Raw genomic sequence first — 25,471 nt, forward strand, 5'->3', positions numbered from 1 at the left:
GCTGGTATAGCATATGACTCTTTTTTTTTTTTTCTTAATGTTTATTTATTTTTGAGACAGAGAGAGACAGAGCATGAATGGGGGAGGGTCAGAGAGAGAGGGAGACACAGAATCTGAAGCAGACTCTAGGCTCTGAGTGGTCAGCATAGAGTCTGACGTGGGGCTCGAACTCACAGACCGTGAGATCATGACCTGAGCCGAAGTCGGACGCTTAACCGACTGAGCCTCCCAGGCGCCCCTTTCTTTCTTTCTTTCTTTTTTTTTTTAGCATATGACTCTTGATCTCAGGGTCATGAAATCAAGCTCCACACTGAGTCTAGAGCTTAAAGATTTTTTTAAAATACATTTTATATTTAGAAGTGTTTTAGAGTCATAGAAAAATTGCAAAGATAGTACAGAGTTCCCATCCCTTTTCACACTCTTCACCCATTTTCTCCTATTATTAACGTCTTAATTCACATTCCACACTCATTACAATTAATAAGCCAATATTAATAATTAACTGAAGTCTGTATTTATTCAGATTTCTTTCTTTCTTTCTTCCTTCCTTCCTTCTTTCCTTCCTTCCTTCCTTCCTTCCTTCCTTCCTTCCTTCCTTCCTTCCTTCCTTCCTTTCAAGGGAGAGAGAACAAGGGTGCCTGAGTGGGGTAGGGGCAGAGGGAGAGGGAGAGAGAGAATCCCAAGCAGACTCTATGTGCAGCATGGAGCCAGATGTGGGGTGCAATCTCATGAATTGTGAGATCGTGACCTGAGGTGAAATCAAGAGTTGGACACTCAACCAACTGAGCCATCCTTCCCCTAGATTTCCTTAGTTTTTTCCTAATGTCCTTTTGCTGTTCCAGGATCCCATCTAGGATGCCACATTACATTTAGTTATTCAGCTGCCTTCAGTTCCTCTTGGATGTGACAGTTTTGCAGACTTTCCTTGTTTTTCATGACCTTAACAATATTGACAAGTACTTGTCAGTTGTTTTATAGAATGTCCCTCAGTTGGGATTTGTTTAGTATTAAAAAAATTTTTTTAAAGTTTATTTATTTACTTTGAGAGAGACAGAGAGAGTTAGTGGGGGAGGGGCAGAGAGAGAAGGTGGGGCAGAGGATCTGAAGTAGGTTTTGCGCTGACAGCAGAGACCCAGGGTCTCAAATCAGGAATCATGATCTGAGCCACAGTCAGACTCTTCACTGACTGAGCTATCCAGGCACCGCTGTCTGGGTTTTTTTTTTTTTTTTTTTTTAATGATTAGACTGGGATTATGGGTCTTGAGAGGAAGACTTAATATACTTAATCATTTGCTTATATCGATATTGACTCATGGATATTTACTTTATATTTTGCGTTCTAATCCATGCCTTTTTAAAAATGTACTTTCATGGCTAAGTAAAATGTGGATAGCTTTTGAAGTCAACAGAGGTGAACAACATTTAGAGGTTATGCAGTATATATTTAATCAACCCGCCACTTTTTCCTTATTTCCAACAATGCTGAAATAACATCGTTGTGCGTTCATTTTTGTGCACTCGTGTGACTATTTTTAGTGTATTATTCTACCCCCATCTCTAAGACACATTCATTATACCTGAGCTATGTTCCCTTTCTTCAACTACACACTGAATTCTGTAGCTTAGGCGGTTTTCTCTACGGAGAATGCTCTTCTGCTATCTTTGCCCACTCAATTTCCCTATTTGATTCAGGGCTCAGCGCCAAGGCATCTTGCTGTAGAAGCTCTTCTGTAGTGTTTTGAAGAGAATTTTATGGTTCCATCCCACTTCTCTTTGTTGTGTATGTATTATAATACTCACCATCTGAGCCTCCTGTTTTATCCCAGGACTTTTTCCTGGGTAGTTTATTAATGGGCAGAAGAAGGGAGATCAATCACACTCATCTGTGTACTCCATTGCAGTGATGAGCCCATAAAATAACTAGTATATTTTGACTTTGAAGCGAAGAACCTGAGTAACTGACAGATTTAACTGTGCTCAATTTCATGGCTATTCTTCCTTTCTTTCACATATATTGTTGTTGCTGCATGCTTCAGGGAGTTGACTATAGGTGCTAGTTTTTGTTTAAAGTGCAAATAACTGTGCTGTAGTTTAAATGTAATGTTTTCCAGCTGTCTGTCAAAAATGTTACTGGAAGGCTTTGGTATTACAGTGTCTTACAAAATGGGCATTTTAATGTGCCAAGTATTTATAGGAAATTGTATATGAAAGCAGGAGAAATGAAACGATTACATAAGGCCCCTTATACTTCTGACTTTCTTTTAAGTAAGCAGGGGGCGTTATGTACCCCAAATATTATGGTTAGTAATAAGAGGTGCATGTCAAAAAGCAAAACAAAAACAAAGCAAAGAGACAATGTTAGTTTGGTTGTGACGCTGTCAGCTGAGGCTAAAGATCTCATACTGCTTTGTGATGACACACCCAGACTGTACTTAGGCAGATTCGCGCCCCTTCCTTTAATACTTGGAGACGAGGTAACCCACACATCCGTGACCCCCCAACTAGGTTGGAGGAGGCCTTGCCGCAGGCGCGCGCGCACAGACCGCCACCCGCGGACACCTGGCTCCGGGCTCAGCCAGGCGGGGGGCCCCGCCTCCGATCTACCGAAGCCCAATCATCTGGAGAGTCTGGGGTACGTCCCGCGCCGGCCACGCCCCCAGCCTGCGGGGCGGGGGGCGTCTTTAAGAGCCGGCCGGCGGGCCCCCGACGCAGTAGGGGGTGCGGGGCTGTGGGCTGGAGGCCTGAGTGCTGTGCTCTGGGGTGCCGGCTCGCCTCCGCCTTCCTCCTCGCGGCAACCTCCGAGCCCTGCGCCGCCGTCCCACCGGGGGCTCCACCGCCCTCTCCTCGGCCTCACCAGCCCGCCGGCCGGGCGCTCGGCGGCTCCTCCGTGAGCCCGCCGGGAACTCGCACCCCTCGCGCTCCCCTGGCTCCCGAGGGGGCCGCCTCGGGCCATGGTGCCCTTCCCCGAGGAGCCCGCCGCCGCGCGGGGGACGAGCGAGGCGCAGCCGCCGGGCCCCGCGCCCACCGGGGCAGCTCCGCTGCCGGGCCCGGGACCCTCGGACGGCCCCGAGGCGGTGGTCGAGAAGGTGGAGGTAGAGCTGGCGGGACCGGCGGGCGCTGAGCCCCCTCAGCCTCCCGAGGGCGGCTGGGGCTGGCTGGTGATGCTGGCGGCCATGTGGTGCAACGGGTCGGTGTTCGGCATCCAGAACGCCTGCGGGGTGCTCTTCGTGTCCATGCTGAAGACCTTTGGGTCCACGGACGATGACAAGGTGGTCTTCAAGACAGGTGAGGCGCGGAGCCGGCCGGGGCCAGCCCGGGGTAGGGGGAGAACGGGCATGGGGCCCCTGAGCGCATCCCGCGTGCGGAGTGTGCCCGCGCCGGCTTCTGCGCCTCGGTGGGTCCCTGTGTGTGGGAGAGCGTGAGAGAGGTGGGTCTGTCCCATCGCAAATGCAGCCTATCGCTTCAGGGGCCTCGGTGTGCCTGGCTTTGTAGTGAATACAGATTTGGGCACAGTGTGTTTGGAAACAAGCCGCAGAACTTATTTCCCATTAAGCAAGAGTAGGGTTTAAGAGTCTACGTATACTTTCCTCTTAATTGTCGAGAGCAAACAGAACCTTCCAAACCCAACGACACCGCTCTGTGATTTTTGCAGTCTCTTATGCGACCGTGACCGTTGGGTTTTCGTTCATGTGCCTCCGGGGCTGCAGAGGGGCGTGTGTGCTGAGGGGAGGCACGGTTGGCGAGATTAAAGAGATTTATTCCAAGGTCAAGGGGAGTTCCCCAAGGGAGCTCTGCCAAGAGCCCTGGTTTCGTGGTTTGTTTGTTTGTTTGCTTGTTTGGGGGGGGGGGCACTGTGTGCTAAATATAGAAAGCATAGGAGGCAGCCAGATCAGGGACTGGGAGGAGGAAGGTGAAGGGTTGCCCTTTCCTGCTGTGTTGTCATATTTAACCATATACTAGACTAGATGAAAAAGTGCAGACTCAACATTTTTTTTTTTTCCCTGTAGAGACTTACAATGTGATCTCTTGACAGGCAAAAAACAAGTCCAAGACCTTTTGTATATAACTCTTTTACATACATTATTGTACTTCAACCTGCAAGGCAGGTGTTATCAGCCTTATTTAGGAGAGAAAACTGAAGCTTGGTAAAATAGTGTCTTAGTGAGTAGCAGAATGGAGATAGAACACACATCTTATGACTTAAAGGGCTAAGGGATTTCCATGACTAAATAAGGCTCCTCCCTGCCATTTGAGGAACTTTATATGATTAATAGTCTTTTTTTAAACCTTAATTTTCTATTTTTAGAGTGACTGTTCCTTAGGACTTTAGTGTGCATACAAAGATCATGCTTTTAAGAGACTGTTCTAACAAATTCTAAGGCAGAGGTAATGTTGGGAGTTTTAAAACCTTTTATAAATACTATTATACTGTATGTATCATTCTGCAGTGTGCTTTTCTTCTACTCTGCATTGTTTGCAATTTATCCACATAATATCTCAACTTGAACTGGTAGCTTAAATTCTTTACATTTTAGCTCCAGGTTTTCCATTGTATGAATATATTATACTTTACTAATGCATTCTCCCTTTAATAAACGTTTAGATTACTTCCAAACTTAATATGAACAATGCTGCAATGAATATTCTTGTACACTGTCTCTTTGCATATGTGATAATGTACCATATTTAATCTGGAATTTCTGTTCCTTAAACAGTAGCTCTTGAACTACTGTGTTATGCAGGTCACAGGGCTAGTAATAGGCTAATGTAATATCCTATACTTATTTTTATGGAAGGCAACTGTTGAAAGTCTAGCAGGATTGATATGCATGTGCAATATTGAACAAAAATTTTTTTTTTATATGAGCATGGGTATCTGGTAGGGAGAAGCTCAAGGAGGCAGATGGAATTGGTAGAGTCAACATTTTAAGACTGGTTCCTTTAGCATTTAGCATATTCTTGACTAGGATTACAGATTTTTAATGCAGTCAAGATAGCAAGACAACAGTCTTTTGCTTACCAGTGTTTCTGCCAACTCAGGTGAGTAGGTCCTTTCTATCTGTGGATTTTTTCTCCTTCATTTTATGAGAGTGAGAGTGTGTGAGTGAGCAACTATGGGGGAAAAACCATAGGAGGGCCAGAGTTTTACTGTGTCCCAGCCTTGACCTATCTTCCATCCCCAAAGTTCCTGTTGGCTACAATGTTCCAACACAGGCCACCTGAGGGGGGACGGAGGGGACAGGAACCTGCTCTCTCTCGAGCTTTTTGAAGCTATTTTCAGTTTTGATGAATATCCTTCTCCATTTACTCAGTTGAATCCTTGACGATTTTCAGTTATGTTTGTGTATATGTGGGTGTATATTGTATGTATAGTTATACAAATATGCCAGCTAAATACTGAAAATCTTTTTACTTCTGCACATGACTCCCATGTATGGTTGTGCCCTTGCACGAAGGTGCCCAACTCAGGGTAAGTGGTGCCTGAAAACCAGCCTGTGCTCTGGGTGCCCGCCTATATACTTGTAATGGCCCTGTATGACATAGCAGCTACATTGAATCTTTACTTGGATACTATGTGATACAGAGCTGATAACTGATAAAATTTAAGGTCTAAGGAAGAACAAAGATTTAACCTCATCTGTGAAAAAATGGTAACAAGATACTCTTTAAGCCAGTTAATACTGAGACCTACCCACCCCCTGCGCCAGCCCAACACACACACACACACACACACACACACACACACACACACACACGCACACACACAGGTGTTTCATAGTCCATCCTTCACAGCAGGTATTAAAGTATTTGAGAATACCTGAAGTTTGACTGTTCAGGCTTCTTTATTTTGATATTCTAATGCTGAGTCATCTGTGATCAAACAGATGCAAGCTTCAAGTACAATACAAAAAATATCTGAATTGTTTAAGGCTTTTATTTTTCAAACTTTTAGTCCATTTTTTATTACTGTTATTCATGATTGATAATCTCAGCATTAGAGAGCATTTAATTCTGTCTCCATGTTTTCATTGGTTTCTTCATAGTGATGAGCCCTAGGGCACATAGGGAGGTAGTGATGGAATGCAAATTGAGGTTTCTAAATGATAGTTCACTTTTCTTGAGAACTACCTATGTGCCAGGCCCAGTGCCTGCATTCCTATTTAAACATTACAACAAGTCCAGGATATTGGCTTAATTAAATATCTTTCTTTTCAGATGTGGAAATTCAGGCTTGCAGAATTTAAGTAAGCAGTGGAGCCAGGATTTAGCCTCAGGCTTATGTCTCTAGAAATGGGGTTTTTAATGATTGATCATATTGCATTGAGTAGATAACTTTTGCTAATTCAGTGTTCTTAAAAAATTTTTTTAAACATTTATTTATTAAAAATTTTTTTTAAAACATTTACTCATTTTTGAGAGTGAGAGAGACAGAGCATGAGGGGGGGGAGGGGCAGAGAGAGGGGAGACACAGAATCTGAAGCAGTCTCCAGGCTTTGAGCCATCAGCATCAGGGCCTGATGCGGGCTTGAACTCACAGAGTGCGAGATCGTGACCTGAGTCGAAGTTGGATGCTTAACTTACTGAGCCACCCAGGCACCCCAACGTTTATTTATTTTTGAGAGAGAGAGAGAGAGAGAGAGAGAGAGAGAGAGAATGCAAGCAAGGGAGGGGCAGAGAGAGAGAGAGAGAGAGAGAGAGAGAGAGGGAGACACAAGATCTGAATGAAGCAGGCTCTGAGCTGTCAGCACAGAGCCCAATTCAGGGCTCGAACTTGTGAACCATGAGATTATGATCTGAGCAGAAGTCAGACGCTTAACTGACTGAGCCACCCAGGCACCCCTGCTAATTCAGTATTCTTTATGTTGTATATCAATTCAAGCATTAATTGAGCACTATTCCAGGCATTCTAGGGTTGGAAAAGAAGTCTGAAAGGTCATGATCTCACAGTTTGTGAGTTGGAGCCCCAAGTTGGGCTCCTTGCTGACAGCACAGGGCCTGCTTGGGATTCTGTCTGTCTCTACCCCTCTCCTGTGTGTGCACTGGAGCAATTTCTCACTCTCTGTCTTTTTCAAAATAAAGAAAAGGCTTTAAAAGTCTGAAAGATTAGGGTGCCTGTTTCTTTTTTTTTTTTTTTTTCAACGTTTATTTATTTTTGGGACAGAGAGAGACAGAGCATGAACGGGGGAGGGGCAGAGAGAGAGGGAGACACAGAATCGGAAACAGGCTCCAGGCTCTGAGCCATCAGCCCAGAGCCTGACGCGGGGCTCGAACTCACGGACCGCGAGATCGTGACCTGGCTGAAGTCAGATGCTTAACCGACTGCGCCACCCAGGCGCCCCCGGGTGCCTGTTTCTTGATCTTACTTTGCTATCAATAAACGATTGCCAATTGTTAATGTCTCATTGAAATAGATTTTTGTAGAGGGACTTCTATGGAGAAACAAGATGATTTCATATGGCATTTAAGCAAAAATCTGGGGTTTCCTTTGAAGAACCATGTTCCTTTAGATTGATCCACGGTAGGATGATGTTTCCAGACAGAACTGAAAAGGAACCTTTCTCAGGCTTACTTCTTTTCAGGCTATCTTAACTCTTCCTATGCAAAACAAAAACAAAACAAAAAAAACCCAACAACAACAACAACAAAAAAAAAACAACCAAAAAACCTCTTCCTATGCAACTGATGATCCACCCAAAATTTCTCAGGAAAGGCCCTGAAGAAATTCATTCACACGAAGATATAGGTTAGTTTATACGTCTTCATGTTGCTCCTTATTCATTCTACAATTGTTTACCAAGTTTCTGACACTCTGTGCTGGGCACTAGAGATGGCAATTGAGAGAAACAAGGTCAGCTGTTCCCAAGGATTTTTTGATCTTCTGTGGGATACAAATGAGTAAACAGAATACTTCCCTGAGGCATTTGCAATATATCCGAGCTCAATCTTATTTTAAAAAGCTGAAATTCTAAGGAAATTCCAGTGAATGCTGAGGGCTGAGAAAGGCATTTGATGGCCTCTTTCTCTATGGTAATAAATCTTACTTTATTAATTTGAGACTTTGGAAAGGGCAAGCAAGCTGAACTACAAGTTAGGCAGTAGAACTGATGGAAAGTGTTGAGTGTATCCCGGCCCCACTGCGTTATCCTGGCTGCTGATGACATGGTACTCAGAGGTCTGCCTCACACCTCCTGCTGCATCAGAGGAAACAAGCTGGGCTCAAGTGGTCTCTTTTCAGTTGAGCTTTTACCGGTTCACATGTGCACAGGTAAATCTGATGCTTTTGGGAACATGAAAATAATTACTACCACTAACTGGAACATTATTTCCCCTTAGAAATCACTACTTGGCTGGATATTGGAAAACGCATTTTTGGTTCCTTCATGGAATTGATAAAGAGTCAAGGGTACTTTTCAGACGCAGTGCTGTGGACACTCTGGGATCTTACGAGGGTATTAATCTAGTTTACTTCCCTGCTTTCTTCCTGGAGAAAGAAATATTTTAATGGCATATTCACTTTTTAAATATATTTATTTAAAACAAGTATGTTTTCAGAATCAGTATTCAGAGTAGTTAATGATATTCTTTTGGAGATAGGATATCTTTGTGGTCCAGAGGCTTGGTCAAGTAAATTCCGAAGGCTTCTTTGGGAATTCCGGAGGCTTCTTTCAGTAATTCCCAAAATGTGTTCTTTAATAACCTTCTTCAAAGTGAAGGTCTGTGGTTAAACAAGTTTGGGAAACACGGTGCATTATCCTCCTTTCTTGGATATTTAAAGTAGAAATCAAGGTATTAAAAATTCAGTAGTTTTAAAGAGAAGTAGATTATTAAAAAGGTTCCAAAAGGGAGGCTCTTTGTCTACAATCTTTAATGCAACTCTGCCTTCTCTGTGTGGAGGTAGATTGCTCTTTAGACAGTTAAAAATCACAAAGTAGGATTTTCAATAGCACTTAAGGAGCAATACATCTTGTTAGATCTTTCAGTATAATCCTACTAGCACCTCTCAAACTTCAAGTCAGTTCATGTTCCTGAAGGTTTAAAAAAAAAAAGTTTTCCAGGCACCTGGGTGGCTCAGTCAGTTAAGCGACTGACTTCAGCTCAGGTCATGATATCTCAGGGTTTGTGAGTTTAAGCCACCCCCGTCCCCGCCACGCTCACCGTCTCCCCCCCACCCCAACTTGTGCGCACACTCTCTTTCTCTCTCAAAATAAGTAAACTTAAAAAAAATTTAACTGCTCAAAGAACAAAATCAATCAAAAATAAATGGATACCAGAATTATGTCAGAGGGGTTTTGAGATATCTTTTTGAATAAATTATACTCTGTGCTCCTGATGTGATTTGCTATATCTTTTGGATGGGTGCTTGTTGAATCTGTGTTGCAGTTCCTTGAGGCTTCATCCTAGGCCATGTACTTCACTTTTCCTACCTTCCTGTGTGTCTCATACACCCTATGGCTCCAGGCACCTGTCTTGGGGTTGTTATTTCCAAATTTCTTTTCTGTGTTCATGACCCGTATTCATTATATTGGGACAGTTCCATTTGGATACACAGGTATATCATACTCAACTAAAATGAACTCATTTTTTAGCCACCCCATATTATATATATATATCTCCACCAAAAAGAATAGCCCACTTGCAAATAGACATATCCTTCCTTCTGAATTCTCCGTGCATGACACCTCTGATTGCTTGAGTCAGAAACCTGGAATTCATCTTAATTTCTTATTTCTGCCTTTTCCTTTCCTATTTTGTTAAATCAGACACAGTCCTTTTGCATTGACCTCCTTAATGCCTCATAAATCAATCCCCTTCTTTTCCTTTAGTACTGTCTTAATTCATGCCTTCATTAATTTTGGCCTCAATTATTGTCATAATGCTTTAACTGGTCCACCTGTCCTCAGTTATACACTTGAGTGACTTCTCTAAAACTTAGGTCCAGATCATCTTTCTGTTTAAAAGCCTGCAGTGAAACTCATTACTTCTAGGAAAACGTTGAGCTCCATACACCAAAGGACTTCAAGTTCTGGCCCTTGCCTGACCCGTTAGCCTTGTCTCTCACCTCTCTTCCTTCTTGTTCTTTGTGTTTTGGCCAAGCTGAAAGCCTTGTGCTTTTCCAAATTTATCCTGCTATCTTTTGCCTCTATGCCTTTATGTGTGCCTCTCCTCTCTTCAATGTAGTTGTTAGTCCTTGTAAGATTCTGATGAAATGGTTAGCCATTTTTGTCATTGGTTAGCCATTCCTTTTGTCACAACCATGGGAGAGAACAATGATTTTATGCAAGTGTTGTAACATTTTTGATGCAATTGGAATGTTTTGGGAGTAACATGAATTCAAATGAGTTAGGAATTAAATTTAAAGTGGAAGACAGAGCGGGTGCCTGGCTGGCTCAGTCAGTAGAGTATGGGAAGGGAAGGGGAGGGAGAGCAGGAGGGGGAGGAGGATCTCTGGGTGGTGAGTTTGAGCCCCATGTTGAGGATAGAGATTATTCCTAAAAAAGACTTAAAGTGGAAGACAGAGAACGTAATTGCAGTCTATTCTAATCTAGCATTCTGTGAATGGTATTTTAAAGAGAATCCATATTTAAGTGATAATTTGCACAGTCCTTTATCATAAATAAAGAGCTTTCATACACATTAACATTATTTTTTTAGAGTAGCCTTGTAGCGTGCTGTTACCTCCATTCACAGATAAGAAAGTTTTAACTTGCACAGTTTCGGGTTGGGGCACATGATATCAGTGTTTATATTTTTCAAGTTGAATTTAAGAGCATCTTTTCAGCTGTGTAAAAATTTGTGCTTATGTTAAAGTTGTCCTGAAATGTAGAACCTTGCCTGTTTTCTTCCTTGAAACTATTTTCTGCTTATTTCCCTATATATTCTCTAGAACTTTAATAGTGTCTTGTACCCAAGATATCAGAAATCCTGGGAAGTTGCTTTTGGAATAGAATTCTATTTAGAGTTATTACAATCCAATTAGAGATCTGATCTCATATTCAGATTAAACAAACAAACCTTGACAAAAACAAACTAAACCCCAAACACTACTTGAAAAGTTGGCTCACCATGGCTCTGAGCATTAGCCTAGCCTGGTGCCACCCATGAACCATGGTGTTTTTATTGGCAGTGATTCAGAATGAGCAACTCCAGCACTCCTGGGAGCTGTACAAACCCACCACACCATAGCCAGTTCCTCTGAGACTGTAGTGATGGAGGAAAGCAGTGCTTTCAGATGTACATGTACATGTACCAAATGCTAAAGTAATGCTAAGGTATCTTCATTAACAGCAGAAATAATTCCCTACCTTGAATATAGGAACCAGAGCTAAAAGAACTAAGACAATGACATGCCTTATTTCCAAGTTGCAAGTATTTTTTCATTTCAATAATTTTTAATTATGGGGATACATATGAAATACAGATGTGAAATAATGTATATGGACCAAAACAGTGTTTCTGCTTAAGTTAATTCCGGAAAGATATATGAGTCTGAGAAGGCAGCACAGATCCACCCCCCGCCCCCCCACCACCACGAGGAGCATATCAGAAGTTCCAGAGAAGCACATTTAATTTACAAAAGGATAGTCAAGATTATAATTCTGTATGCAAAAAACAAAAGAATCTAATTATTTCCATAATACAACCAAAAGTGACAAAATCTTAGCTGGTGGATAAATACAGAAGCATGGCTTTATCTTTTGAATATTATGGCTACTCATTCAAAAGGTAAACTACCCTTAGAGGTGTGCATCAAGGATTATGAGACTTCTGTGTTTATCAAGAGGGAACAAAGTTGGCCAGAAACACTGCTCCCCCATATGGAAGAGAATCATTGACTAGAGTTTATGCATTGGTATGCTGTTCAGCTATTACTTTTTTTTTTCCTTTGCTAAAGTAAATTGCATCAGCAGTGTTCTGTGTGTATTCAGAAAGTCAAAATTTATTCTTGTGACAAACTTAGACTGGATTCAAAACCAATTCTCTGATATGCTTTATAAAAGCTGTAAACCACTATTCATTAAATGGAGGTATTTCTTGACTCTTCTGGGTAGATCGGTATTAATGCCAAGTCAAGTGGGTTAGTCTGGTGGCCTTTTAATAGTAAAAACCTTTTCATCTTGCTTAATTATCCTTTTTATTAGTTTTGACTTCATGTTCCATTTTTTCAAATGGCAGCATCTCAAAGGATTCACATTTGTCAATAGTTGTTTAAACGACATTCCACAAAGTTAATTGATGTTTTAGTGCAGTCGGGGGCAGAAAGTTGCCATTGTTGCTCTATACTAATGCAACACTCAAACTTTGGCAGCAATATCCTTAACTTCATACTTCTCCCTCAGTGCCAGGATTTTGGATTTCTTACTTTCTATTAGTTTATCTGTGGCCTCTAAGTTTTTCATGTTGAATAAGTATTACTTTTATAATAATAAAAATATTAATATTAAAAATAATTCACCATTAGCATTAGAAATACTAACTTTCATGACTATAGTAGTAAACTTGCCCTAAGAATAAGATGTTCTATAGGAATAAATGATAGATGTATGAAGGTTTCTTTTTTAATTTTTGATTTTTAAAAATGTTTTTATTTAGTTTTGAGAGAGAGAGAGCATGAGCAGGGGAGGGACAGAGAGAGAGAGGGAGACACAGAATCTGAAGCAGGCTCCAGGATCTGAGCTGTCAGCACAGAGCCTGACGTGGGGCTCAAACTCATGAACCACGAAATCATGGCCTTGACCAAAGCTGGACGCTCAACGACTGAGCTACCCAGGTGTCCCTGTTTTTTTTTTTTTTTTTTTAAGCTTATTTATTCATTTTGAGAGTGAGCGAGAGAGTAAGCAGGGGAGGGGCAGAGAGAGAGGGAGTAGAGGGAATCCTAAGCAGGCTCTGTACTGCCAGTGAGGAGCCCCACAAGAGGCTTGAACTCACAAACTGTGAGATCATGACCTGAGCCGAAACCAAGAGCCTGCTGCTTAACCAGCCGAGCCACCCAGGCGCCCCTATATGTGTGGAGTTTTAGTTTTAGGTGTTATGTTTTGTCTCCTACTCAAGAGAAAAATGTTAATTATGGAATAGTCTGGAAATGGAAAGCCAATGAATACTAAACTTTAACTCTTCAAATTTATAATGGATGCATATATACCAGTGTTCTTACATGTGTATAGATGTCATTAGTATGGAGCCACAATCCCTACAGGGGAGTTTGAGGCAGGGCCCCATAGTCAGATACCTTGATAGTTCTGCAGCAAAATCTATGAGTATTCAGAGCAAATGGGACAACTAAAGGCCATAGTTTCATGTCAGTTCAGTTTTTTTTTTTTAAGTTTTCTTTTAGTGTTTATTTATTTTTGAGACAGAGAGAGACAGAGCATGAATGGCGGAGGGGCAGAGAGAGAGGGAGACAACAGAATCCAAAGCAGGATCCAGGCTTTGAGCTGTCAGCACAGAACCTGATGTGGGGCTTGAACTCACGAACTGAGAGATCATGACCTAGATGAATCGGACGCTTAACCAACTGAGCCACCCAGGCGCCCCCAGATTATATTTTGCTTCCAAGTGAAGTGTTGATATCATCTTATAAAAAACTTTGGGTTTGGGATTTCAGAATTGCCAATATGGAATTGTAGATTTACATGTAAATATTTACTTTTGTTGGGGCACCTGGGTGGCTCAGTCGGTTGGGTGATCAATTTCTGCTTTGGTCATGACCTCACGGTTCGTGAGTTCAAGTCCCCTGTCCAGCTCTGTGCTGACAGCTCAGAGCCTGGAACCTGCTTTGGATTCTGTGTCTGCCTGTCTCTCTGCCTGTCTCTCTTGCTCATGCTCTGTCTCTCTCTCTCTCAAAATTAAATAAACACTAAAAAATATTTACTTCTGTTTTTGGCTTCTCAGTAAACATTCTTTTTAAGGTACATTTTTCTGTATCACATAGTGTACCTACTTAAGGTTTTCAGTAAGCGTGTTCTTCTGCTGTACTGGTCTATCCTAGATTACTAACCAGCCCCTTTGGCTGGATGTTTGAATTGTAGGCAGTGTTATGCAGTGTAAGTATCATATCTATATACATCTTGGAACAAATTGTTTTTTCTCCTGTGGATTGCTTCCTTAGGGTATATGTAAAAGTAAGATTCCTGGTTCAAAGGGTATGAACAACTTTATAACACTTGTTACACATTGCCAGGTTGTTCTTTAGAGAACTTGAGCCAGTTTACTGTGTACTAGCAATATATTGGTTACCTGAAAATCCTACCAGTGTTTTATTTTTATTAATATTTGCTAATTTGATAAGTGCCAATGCTATTTTTAAAAAGCAGCTTTAGATTATATTTCATTGCTTTTAGGGCTATGTGTTTTCCCAGTTTTTGAGCTCTTTAGAAGCAGCAACATGGTTTGGTAGCTATATGTAATATCTGGAAATACAAGGGGGCATATAGCAATAAATATCTTAGAGTAAAACTTTGTTACCACGGGTGGGAATGCTAGGAAGGCCTGAGATTATTCTCGTTTTTATTCTCACCTGACACACCTTGGTAGGTGGGGCACACCCTTGTTCCCATTCATCTTTTCTCAGCCCAGGTGTTGATCAGGGCCTTCTTTGGGATTAGAAGTGGGGATGGAAACTAACCATCTGGAGACTCGGCCAGAAGTACTTCCTGACTCTTCCAGGTGACACCTAATCCTTCAGAGGATCAAGTCTCCATGAGCAGCCCTGTCTCCTTCTCTGTGCTATCGTCTTGCCTCAACCTTCTCCAGACCCAGCCAGTTTGGTTAAAAATAGCTTTAGTTAATTAATTTGGGTGTATGTGTGTTACAGTTGTTGTCGTTGTTGTTCTGCTTTTAGTTTTAAAAAGATCTAGAAATCCTTTATTGAATACAAACCACGTACTAGGGGTCATGCAAGAAACAAACAAATTTGACTTCTTGAAGCAAAATGCCATGTACATAAATAACTCTAATGCAATATGCTACACTTATTTGAGTGCAGTATACATAAGATCTAGGATTTTTTTTTTTTTAATTTTTTTTTTCAACGTTTATTTATTTTTGGGACAGAGAGAGACAGAGCATGAACGGGGGAGGGGCAGAGAGAGAGGGAGACACAGAATCGGAAACAGGCTCCAGGCTCCGAGCCATCAGCCCAGAGCCTGACGCGGGGCTCGAACTCACGGACCGCGAGATCGTGACCTGGCTGAAGTCGGACGCTTAACCGACTGCGCCACCCAGACGCCCCATAAGATCTAGGATTTTAAAGGAAGGCAAAATGTTTTCTAACTGAGCTGATCAGGGAAGGCTTCATGGCGATAGCTTTTGAGTTAGGCTTTAAAGTATTGGTAGACTTTTCCTCAGCAGATCTAGCAGAAAAAGGTATTTCAGGTGGAGTGCAAGGCCTAGGCAAGGGCTAGGAGGCAGCCTAATAAGGGATTTTTTTTGTGCTTTACTCTATATTTTATCTTGTTTTATCTATCCAATAATCGTATGATATAACTGCTATTATGATTGTCCTGCTTTAGATGGGCAGCTAAGACTAGTGAGCAGTGGGGCTGCATTTGAACTTAAGTCTCTTGCATTAGGACCCAGGCTCTTTATACCTGAGTACACACTGGACTTATTAAGTGAATGCACGGTGTTTGGTTTGCCTAGGGCCAGGGTATATATGTAAGGAAAGTCGCAGAAGATAAGGCTGGAAAAGAATGAGGGAGCTGGGGAACAGGATGTTTGAATGCCAGGTTAAGAAGTTTGGATAGGGGCGCCTGGGTGGCTCAGTCGGTTAAGCGGCCGACTTCGGCTCGGGTCATGATCTCGCGGTCCGTGAGTTCGAGCCCCGCGTCGGGCTCTGTGCTGACAGCTCAGAGCCTGGAGCCTGTTTCAGATTCTGTGTCTCCCTTTCTCTGACCCTCCCCCGTTCATGCTCTGTCTCTCTCTGTCTCAAAAATAAATAAACGTTAAAAAAAAAAAAAAAAGAAGTTTGGATAATAGGCAATGGGGAGATATTGGAGGTGTCTGAAGTGTGCCTTAAAAAGATGTGACTGGGTTGCAGAGGGAAATACTTAGGAGGAACGCCAATTACAAAATCGTTGGCTGAGAGCTGGGTGAGATTTGAGGCCACAGTTGTTGAAATGGGAAGGAAGGGACCGATGTGAAACATTTTAAAGGATAGACTGAGGGAACTTTAGCAAATGATGGGTGTAGACTGTGACATGGAAGCAGAGATGATGCCTATGTCTGGAGTCTATGTCTTAATACTTTATAATATGAATATGTATATATTTTGACAATATAATTTATTGTCAAATTGGTTTCCATACAACACCTAGTGCTCATCACAACAAGTGCCCTCCTCAATGCCCATCACCCACTTTCCCCTCTCTCCCACCCCCCATCATCAACTCTCAGTTTGTTCTCAGTATTTAAGAGTGTCTGATGGTTTGCCTCCCTCCCTCTCTGTAACTTTTTTCCCCCCTTCCCCTCCCCTGTGGTCTTCTGTTAAGTTTCTCAGGATCCACATATGAGTGAAAATATACAGTATCTTTTTCTGCCTGACTTATTTCACTTAGCATAATACCTTTCAATTCCATCCACGTTGCTGCAAATGGCCAGATTTCATTCTTTCTCATTGCCAAGTAGTACTCCATTGTATATATAAACCACATCTTCTTTATCCATTTGTCAGTTGGTGGACATTTACGCTCTTTCCATAATTTGGCTATTTGTTGAAAGTGCTGTTATAAACATTGGGGTACGTGAGCCCCTAGGCATCAGCACTCCTGTATCCCTTGGGTAGATTCCTAGCAGTGCTGTTGCTGGGTAGTTCTATTTTTAATTTTTTGAGGAACCTCCACACTGTTTTCCAGAGCGGCTGCACCAGTTTGCATTCCCACCAACAGTGCAAGAGGGTTCCCGTTTCTCCACATCCTCGCCAGCATCTATAGTCTCCTGATTTGTTCATTTTAGCCACTCTGACCGGCGTGAGATGGTATCTCAGTGTGGTTTTGATTTGTATTTCCCTGATAAGGAGTGATGTTGAGCATCTTTTCATGTGTCTGTTGGCCACCTGGATGTCTTCTTTAGAGAAGTGTCTGTTCATGTCTTCTGCCCAATTCTTCACTGGATTATTTGTTTTCTGGGTGTGGAGTTTGGTGAGTTCTTTATAGATTTTGGATACTATCTGATATGTCATTTGCAAATATCTTTTCCCATTCTGTTGGTTGCCTTTTAGTTTGTTGATTGTTTCCTTTGCAGTGCAGAAGCTTTTTATCTTGATGAGATCCCAGTAGTTCACTTTTGCTTTTAATTCCCTTGCCCTTGGGGATGTGTCAAGTAAGAAACTGCTGCGACTGAGGTCAGAGAGGTTTTTTCCTGCTTTCTCCTCCAGGGTTTTGATGGTTTCCTGTCTCATATTTGGGTCCTTCATTCGTTTTGAGTCTATTTTTGTGAATGGTGTAAGAAAGTGGTCTAGTTTCATTCTTTTGCATGTTGCTGTCCAGTTCTCCCAGCACCATTTGTTAAAGAGTATGTCTTAGTACTTTTTAAACTGGGAGTCCCACATTTTCATTCTGTACCAGTGCTACATATTATGTAGACAGTTCTGGATGGTGCCATTGTCGGGACTTGAGGAGGAGGAGTTGACAGGGAAAGATTGACTCAGATGTTAGACATTTGAATGTTAAATGCCAGCAGGACATCAGGGGATGGATATCAGATAACTGGAAATGTAAACCTGGAGCCTCAGAATGAAGCTGAAGCTAGAGGTAGAGCTTTGGAAAGACCATGCGTCTCTAAGAGGAACATGATGTTGATAATAGAAACCCAGAAATTCTGTCTCAAGCAGACCTGGGGGCTTCTCCGAGGTAGTTTAGTTAGTGTCCCTTGAAATCGTCTTATTTAAAATTAACAAAACTTCGTTCCTTAAAGTCTTTCTAGCATTTAGAATTCTCTAATTCAGATCTGCAACTTCCCAAAGGTCAGAATTGTTTTTTTACTATCATTGTCTTAAGTATTTCCAAAACGTAGTCCTGAGAATTATTTTTTCCCTGTAGTTTAGCATAATCTCTAAGGCTATTGACATTTACTCTTTCTTTCAAGCATGATGTAATTAAGCCAGTCTGTAAGTCTTATTTTCAAGATGTTTAGTTTTAATTCATTTATGTATTTCAAATTGAAAAGTAAAGTATTGACAGTGGTGGAAAACCCGTTCTACAGGCAAATGTTATCTTGTAGATCAGTTTTCAGGGTGTAGTAACTGAGTCAGCTACTTCATTTACAATTCATAATGAAAATAGCTAACTCTTTAGTGTAGGCTGACTTTTTAAAAAATTATCTAGGAAAACTAGGAAATCAGAATAAATGAATTTAAGTTCTCTGACTAGCACTAGGATGGAATATTGCACATTTGTTTAAGAAACATGATTGACTTTTCCAAGTTCGTCACACTAGATATCTGAGGTCTGGCAGTGGGAGGAGGAGGTGTCCTCATGTGCTTGCTGACTGGGAATGGAGTTGGTTGTAATTCAGATAATAACTGGACGTCTGGCTATGCTCAGGTATATTTTGCCTTAGTTTCCTGTCACATAGTGTAACAGTGAGACTCAAGCAAGATAATAGAATGTCAAAGTGCTTTTGGATGCGTAAAACAGCACAGATATGTCAAACAATGTTGTTATTGAGCAGCTTGGCATAGTGCCTATATGTGGGGGGTGTGTGTTGACTCACATGCTGTGCGGTAATCTTTTAGAACTCAGGTCCTGAATTGCTCTCTTGTGATCGAAGCCCCGTTGAAGGTGTTGGAAGTGCAGTGACCCTGGAGGAAGAACCTGTAAAAGCAGGTTTTTTTTTTTTTTTTTTTTTTTTTTTTTTTTTGTAAGATACTCTTACCTTTGCAGTAACTGTTTTATCTTTTCATATCATTTGGCTTCATTTACAAGTTGTGTATTAAAGCACATGTCAGGATTTAAGGCAGTATTTTTTGACCATGCTTGTCTCCTGTTGTGCTTGCTGGGATGAATTGAAGTCCTGGCTTGCTGACAAGTAAATTTGATATCTAACACTTATGGAGAGAGGAGGAAAAGGGAAGTCCAACTGAAGCATTTTTTCCTCTGAGTTTGATAAACAGAAGCCATGTAATCTTTTAAATCCCATGCCAACATTACAGGCAGAAAAAGACTTGCTAATAGCAAAGGTCAGGAATCACAAAAGAGCACTGTAAGTTTTTGGTATTGACTTCAAAACACACTGTTTTCTATAATTTAATGTTCATTTGTTATATGTATGCTGTTACAGTTTTGTGTGTATGTGGTAGTTGTTTTTTTAACTTTGATTAGGAAACAAATCATGAGCCACTTAAATCAAAAGGCAGACTATTACTCTTTTTGGGAAAAAATCTAGTAAAAGTAATGCTTAATCCAATTAATCTGTCTTCTTCCTCTGATTCATTGTGATGACTTCAGGTGTCTGGGAGCAACTGAGAATGGGTTATGGAAAAATGTCAAGGCAATGTAATCCTCATTATTTATGGTCACTTAAGAGGATAAATTAATCACTGGTCACTAATCTTTGGATAATTACTCTATTTAACTGGAAATATCCTTAGTTTTTTGGAAAGCAAGTCAGTGAGTTAGTAGAACTGTCAAAATTAATCAGCTTTTCTAAGTCTAATAATAAGTGAATAGAAACTAGTTGCCTGCAACCCTTTCTCCCCTGTATTGTAGTGCGATCCTTCTATAACTCCAGACATTGTATATGGACCAACAGGGAGAATATATTAATATACTACCTTGTGGTTTTCAGGTGGGCCTTCAAAGCCTGTTAGTTCAGGATTAACAAAGTTGCCATAACAGGTAAAGGCTTGTGACCTGGGTATATGGTTTTGGTTTTTAGAATTAGGCAAGTTAATTATGTTATAAAATTGGCTTGACTATAGGTTGTTAAGAAGTAAGTCTTTTGGGGACAGCAATTCCATTTACTTGTGCATTAAATAAATATTTTGAAGGAGTCAACATTGTTTAGGTACTGTACTTATTAGATGCTAGGGATGGGGATAGGAATAAAGAAAGGTATACATTTCAATTCCAAAAGAATAAAAAAGGAGGAAGTCCTAGCCTTGTGTTTTCAGCATGGGTACAGTGTCTCAAATGCAGACTAGTATTCACTTTTGGAGTTTGAGGTCCTCATTCATGAGGTTCCCAATGAATCTTTATATTTAAGAGTAAATGAGATTGTTATGTAGGTGGAATCAGAGATATATTGCTTTTTTATCACAGTCAAAGTAATGCCATTTTGATAATAAAATTCACTTGCGTATGTTACAAATTATTGCTTTTCTAAGGTTTCTGGAAACAAAGCAGAATTCTGCTAAGTATTGTTTCCAATCAATAGAGAAAGATTTGTGTCATTATGAGAAACCTAATACTGTATATGGGACTGACTTTAGAACTAAAATATAAATTTGGACTTTAGAAAACAGTTGAAGGTTTAGAAATCTTAACTAGGACCCATTTTAGAAAGCTCAATTTAATTTTTAAAATCCAACTCTATTGAGAGATAATTTCATATAAAATTCACCAATTTTAAGTCTACAATTTGATGAATTCTGACAAATGCACAGTCTTAAACCACCATCACAATCATGATAGAGCCTTTCCATCACCCCAAGATGTTCTTGTGTCTCTTTGCAGTTAATCTTCACCTAGACCCTGGCCCCTGGCAACCATTGATCAGCATTGTCCCTATAGTTTGGCTTGCTCTAAAACTTTGTATAAATGGAATCATACAGTATTTTTCTCTTGTTTCTAGCTTTCACTCAGCTTGATCATTTTGAAGATTCACCCATGTTTCATGTATTAGTAGTTCATTCCTTTTTATTGCTGAATAGTATTCCATTATTGCCTATACTACAATTTTTTATCCATTTACATGATGGACATTTGAGTTGTTTCTAGTTTTTGCTTGTTATGAATTGTGCTGCTTTGAACATTTGTGTGTAGTTACCTACGTTTTCATGTCTCCTGTGCACCTTATTTTAATGTGAATTTTATTCTGTATGCTTATCTGTATTTTTAGATACTATGCATTTTTTTGTTAAGTAGGTTTCATGCCCAGTGTGGAGCCCAGTACAGGGCTTGAACTCACGACCCTGAGATCAAGACCTGAGGTGAGATTAAGAGTCGGATGCTTCACCGACTGAGCCACCCAGGTGCCCCTGTATTTTTTTTTTTTTTTTAATTAAAAGAAATTGTGACTGAATGAGGAGGTGAAATAGTAAGTGGAGGACTCTGGAAAGATAGATTTTTCACTTGGGTGATTGGGTGAATGGTACTCCCGATCAAGAGAGTCAAATATGGCTGAGTCAAATATTTCCTGTTTTTAAAAAAGACTGAAGAGGGTCCATTGGAATGAGTCCGTGGGAAGTCACCTCATTGGTGTGGGTGGAGGTAAGTGGGGCCTGATTAGTTTGTGGAGCAGTGAATGGGGAGTAGAGATGGGGGTGTAGGCTGAGAAGTGAAGAAGTGACAAGAGGAGAAATATGGTGGTAGCTAGAGGAGGATCAGCATCAAGGGAGAGTAATCATTAATTTTCTAAAAGATGGGAATAGCTTGGGGAGAGGGAGTCTGTAGCGAGGAAGAAGGTGAAGTCAGCAAGTGGCTAATTAATAGATAAGGTTCATGAGCAAGTCAGATAAGGAATCCAGAGCACTGCTGGTGGCAGGGGCGGGGTGAGGGGAGCTTGCCAGGGGTGCCATCTATTCAGGATCTGGAGAGAAGAAAGAACAGGAGCAAGGGGAGGTGGGATTGCTGAGGATCAGGAAGCGGAGGGGGCCTTTGTTTTGTCTGGGAAGGTATTTGTTAAGTGTACTTAAACAAAAAGTATTTGTTAAGTGTACTTAAGTGTATTGGGGTGGAGTAGTAGATATGAAGACAGTGGCAGAGGTTTGGGGGCTGAGTAGTGAGGAGGAGAAGGATTGATAACAGCTCTGAGAACTCCACCAAGATTGGAAAACGTGAATTTGTGGTGAAATCGGTTTCCAAGATTGTGGCTCCCCTCCGCCCGCCCCGCCTCCAACTTACTGTCCTCTGCAGCCTGATAAGTGAACAGGGAAGGTGAACTGAACAATTGATATAAGGTTGGAAGAGAATTGAAGCAAAATGATTTTACATTTTTGTCTCTTTTCAGCTCTATGCTGTGTGGCTTCCTCTTCTTTTCACCTTTTATACACCTCATCTTTTTGGTAAAGTTGATTAAACATTTGACAACCAAATGCAGTTTTTTACGTTTTTTAAAATTGTGATAAAATCTGTATAATATAAAATTTACCATTTTAACCACTATTAAGTGTACACTTGAGTGGCATTAAGTACATTTACAATGTTGTGCACCCATCACTATCCTACAATTTTAATTTGAGGCATGACTCTGCCATCTCTTTTCTCCCTTTCTGTTACTCCTGACCTATAAATTCAACATAGTCCTTTACTGGGTACACGATTGGTATTTTTGAAATTGAGATATTAACAACAGTAGGTACTGAGCTTAATTTTGGCAGGTGCTGTGCAAGGCCCAAATTGTGGCATTAACTTTCTTGATATTTAGTTGTAATTATTTGTTAATGTCTATCTGCCTTACTAGGCTTGTAAGATCTGTGAGTGCAGAGGCTATCTATGTCTGTCTTGTTCACAATGATATCTGTACTGTCTGGCATAGTACTTGACACATATAGTAGGCATTCAGTGAAGTTTTTTTTGTTTTCACTTTTTCAATGTTTGTTTATTTTTGAGAGACAGAGCATGAGTGGGGGAGGGGCAGAGAGAAAGGAAGACACAGAATCTGAAGCGGGCTCCAGACTCTGAGCTGTCAGCACAGAGCCTGACGTGGGGCTCAAACCCATGAACTGAGAGATCATGACCTGAGCCAAAGTGGGATGCTTAACCGACTGAGCCACCCAGGCGCCCCATCAGTGAAGTTTTTAAACACTTGGAAGTCCTTTGCTGAAAGAATTTACTTTAGTTTAATAAGTTCTTTCTACATGCTTCCTATAAAGTAAGTAAAACTTGTATTCACATTAATACAGATTATAGGGCATGCCACATTCCAATGTCTAGTTAATTAGTAGAAATCAAAAAGGGTTTATATTTGCAGTTTCACCTTGGAAGTATTAGAGTAGATTGTGCATTAAACAAATGGTTGTACAGAATTGGCAGCAATAATCCCAAAGCTTGAAGGCTGTAGATTAATTAGGATAACTTGACAGAAAGTGAGTTAATCAAATTTGAGAGTTGAAAGAATGTTCCAATAATTTATGTTCACACACACTTCAAATATATCAGCAGGTTACAAGAACTTTAGTGGCAGAATACTCCAAAACGGCAAAATACCAGTGTGGATTTTATGGCTTATAGTAATGTTTTGGAGAAAGAAAAACCAATAAAATTGTTTGGGGCTATTTGGTACTATTACTTGGTATTAAATAAAATACACTAGGGTTTAAAATAATTCCCTTTGTTAAAGATAAAAATATATAGTTAATGTATTAATAAATTAGGAATTGTATTTTTTTACAGTTCCATTTATTAATAGATTCAGTAAAACTTTAGGAAATATGCGCAAATATAGACATTTCTATGTTAACTGGTATTAAAGTCTTTTTTTCCAACTGGCTTATGTTTAAGTGTATATAAAGGGGCAAAATACACATATAAGAATTAATTAGCAATATAATGACATCCCTATAAGAATAATCACAGTATGTCCTCTGATTCCAAAAGGTAAGGGCTCTCTCTGTGTGTAGAAAAACCCACTGAGGCCCTTTTAAAAAAACAAAATCTGCCTCCAGCAAGATATTTTTTGGATCATAATGAAGGAGAATAGAAAAGCTATTAGGAGCTATAGTTCTAGAATTTTTTTTACCCTTTTTAAACTCTCAGTGAGCTAAACTGGAGTTTGGTTTTAGAGACAATAATGAAAATTTTCTTATATATCATCTGCAAAATCTAGTCCTGAGTGATTACTATGGCTTTTTATTGTGGTATGTGTGCATGCAGATAGACGAGAGACCTAGGTCTTTGAAATGGATTTCCTCCACTGAAGTAATAGAAAGGGCAGGAGTGAGGGAGGGGTGGGCGGGGAAGGAGGAGCAGAATCAGAGGAAACAAAGACTGAGGCTCCAGGTTTGGTTGTGTAAATGTCTTCGTCACTGAGGCCTGCCCCATCCTATTCTGGTGTTCTGCCTGCTTTGTGGGAGCGAGAGAAGTCTGCTGTGTGAAGGCGGGATCTGGGGTCTTAGTGCCTGCTAGGCTGACATAAGCAGGTTGCATCTCCGGCTGGGCTCTGGGGTAGCAACGGCACAAATTTCCAGGAAACAAACTTTCCTGTCATCATTTTTATTTCGGAATCATCATGTTTAGTTATTCAGATGTCTAGTATTGCCAGTTACTTAGGAATGAAGCAGGCAGCTTCTTCTGTTGCTCGCCTTTCCTTCCTTTTTTTCTTATTTCTATCTTGTCTGCTACTCCTTTAATTTAGTCAAGCACAGGCATTTAAACATAGCGCTTCCCATTTCCACTAGCAAGCATAGGACTTCCTCCTTACCCGATTGACTCCTACTCCTGTGGTGTGCAATGGTGACCTAAGACATTTAAAGATGTTGCATACATGTAGTAACATTGGGAAATCTCCAGAAGATAGTATTGAGTGAAAATATGAAGTTGTAGAGTGTTTAATGTGATACTGTTTACATTTCATTTGAAAACATGTAAAACAATACATTTCCTAGAATCTAAAACGCTATTGATGCTAAGATGCACCATTATTTTACATACACTGAATTTATTGTAAGATGCATCCCAGTCTGTAGATTTAAAAAAAATTTTTTTTTACATTTATTTATTTTTTGAGAGAACATAGAGTGTGAGCGGGGGGGGGGGGGGGGGGGGTGCAAAGAGAGAAAGAGACACAGAATCCGAAGCAGACTCCAGGCTCCAAGCTGTCAGCACAGAGCCCGATGCAGGGCTCAAACTCACAAACCACGATATCATGACCTGAGCCGAAGTTGGACGCTTAACTGACCGAGCCACCCAGGTGCCCCCAGTTTATAGATGGTTTCTTTAAAAAAAATTTTTTTTTAATGTTTATTCATTTCTGAATGACAGAAAGAGACAGAGCGCAAGCAGGAGTGGGGCAGAGAGAGAGGGGAGACACAGGAATCTGAAGCAGGCTCCAGGCTCCAGGCTGTCAGCACAGAGCCCGACGAGGGGCTCAAACTAACGAACCACAAGATCATGACCTGAGCCGAAATCGGACGCTTAACTGACTGAGCCACCCAGGTGCCCCTTTATAGATGTTTTAATATGAAAAAAAAGCATCTTAGAATTGAAGAAGTAAGATAGATACACCTTATTGAAATGTATTTATATAATAAAAATATAAAAACATGCATAGAAATGATATATATAGCCAATTCAGGATCTCTAGTTTATCTCTATGA

General features: G+C 40.7%; 1 protein-coding gene across 1 annotated transcript in view; it reads left to right on the plus strand.

The window, feature by feature from the left end:
* Positions 1-1,220: 1,220 nt before the first annotated feature.
* The window catches only part of SLC16A10 (solute carrier family 16 member 10), a 109,237-nt gene continuing 84,986 nt past the window's right edge, over positions 1,221-25,471 (plus strand). Inside the window, exon 1 of the mRNA XM_045499298.1 lies at positions 1,221-3,285. Within this exon, the coding sequence (XP_045355254.1) occupies positions 2,952-3,285 (334 nt within the window). The 5' untranslated portion in view covers positions 1,221-2,951. The remainder of the gene's footprint in view (positions 3,286-25,471) is intronic.

This window comes from Leopardus geoffroyi, chromosome B2 (assembly GCF_018350155.1).
Source record: "Leopardus geoffroyi isolate Oge1 chromosome B2, O.geoffroyi_Oge1_pat1.0, whole genome shotgun sequence".
Lineage (NCBI taxonomy): Eukaryota > Metazoa > Chordata > Mammalia > Carnivora > Felidae > Leopardus > Leopardus geoffroyi.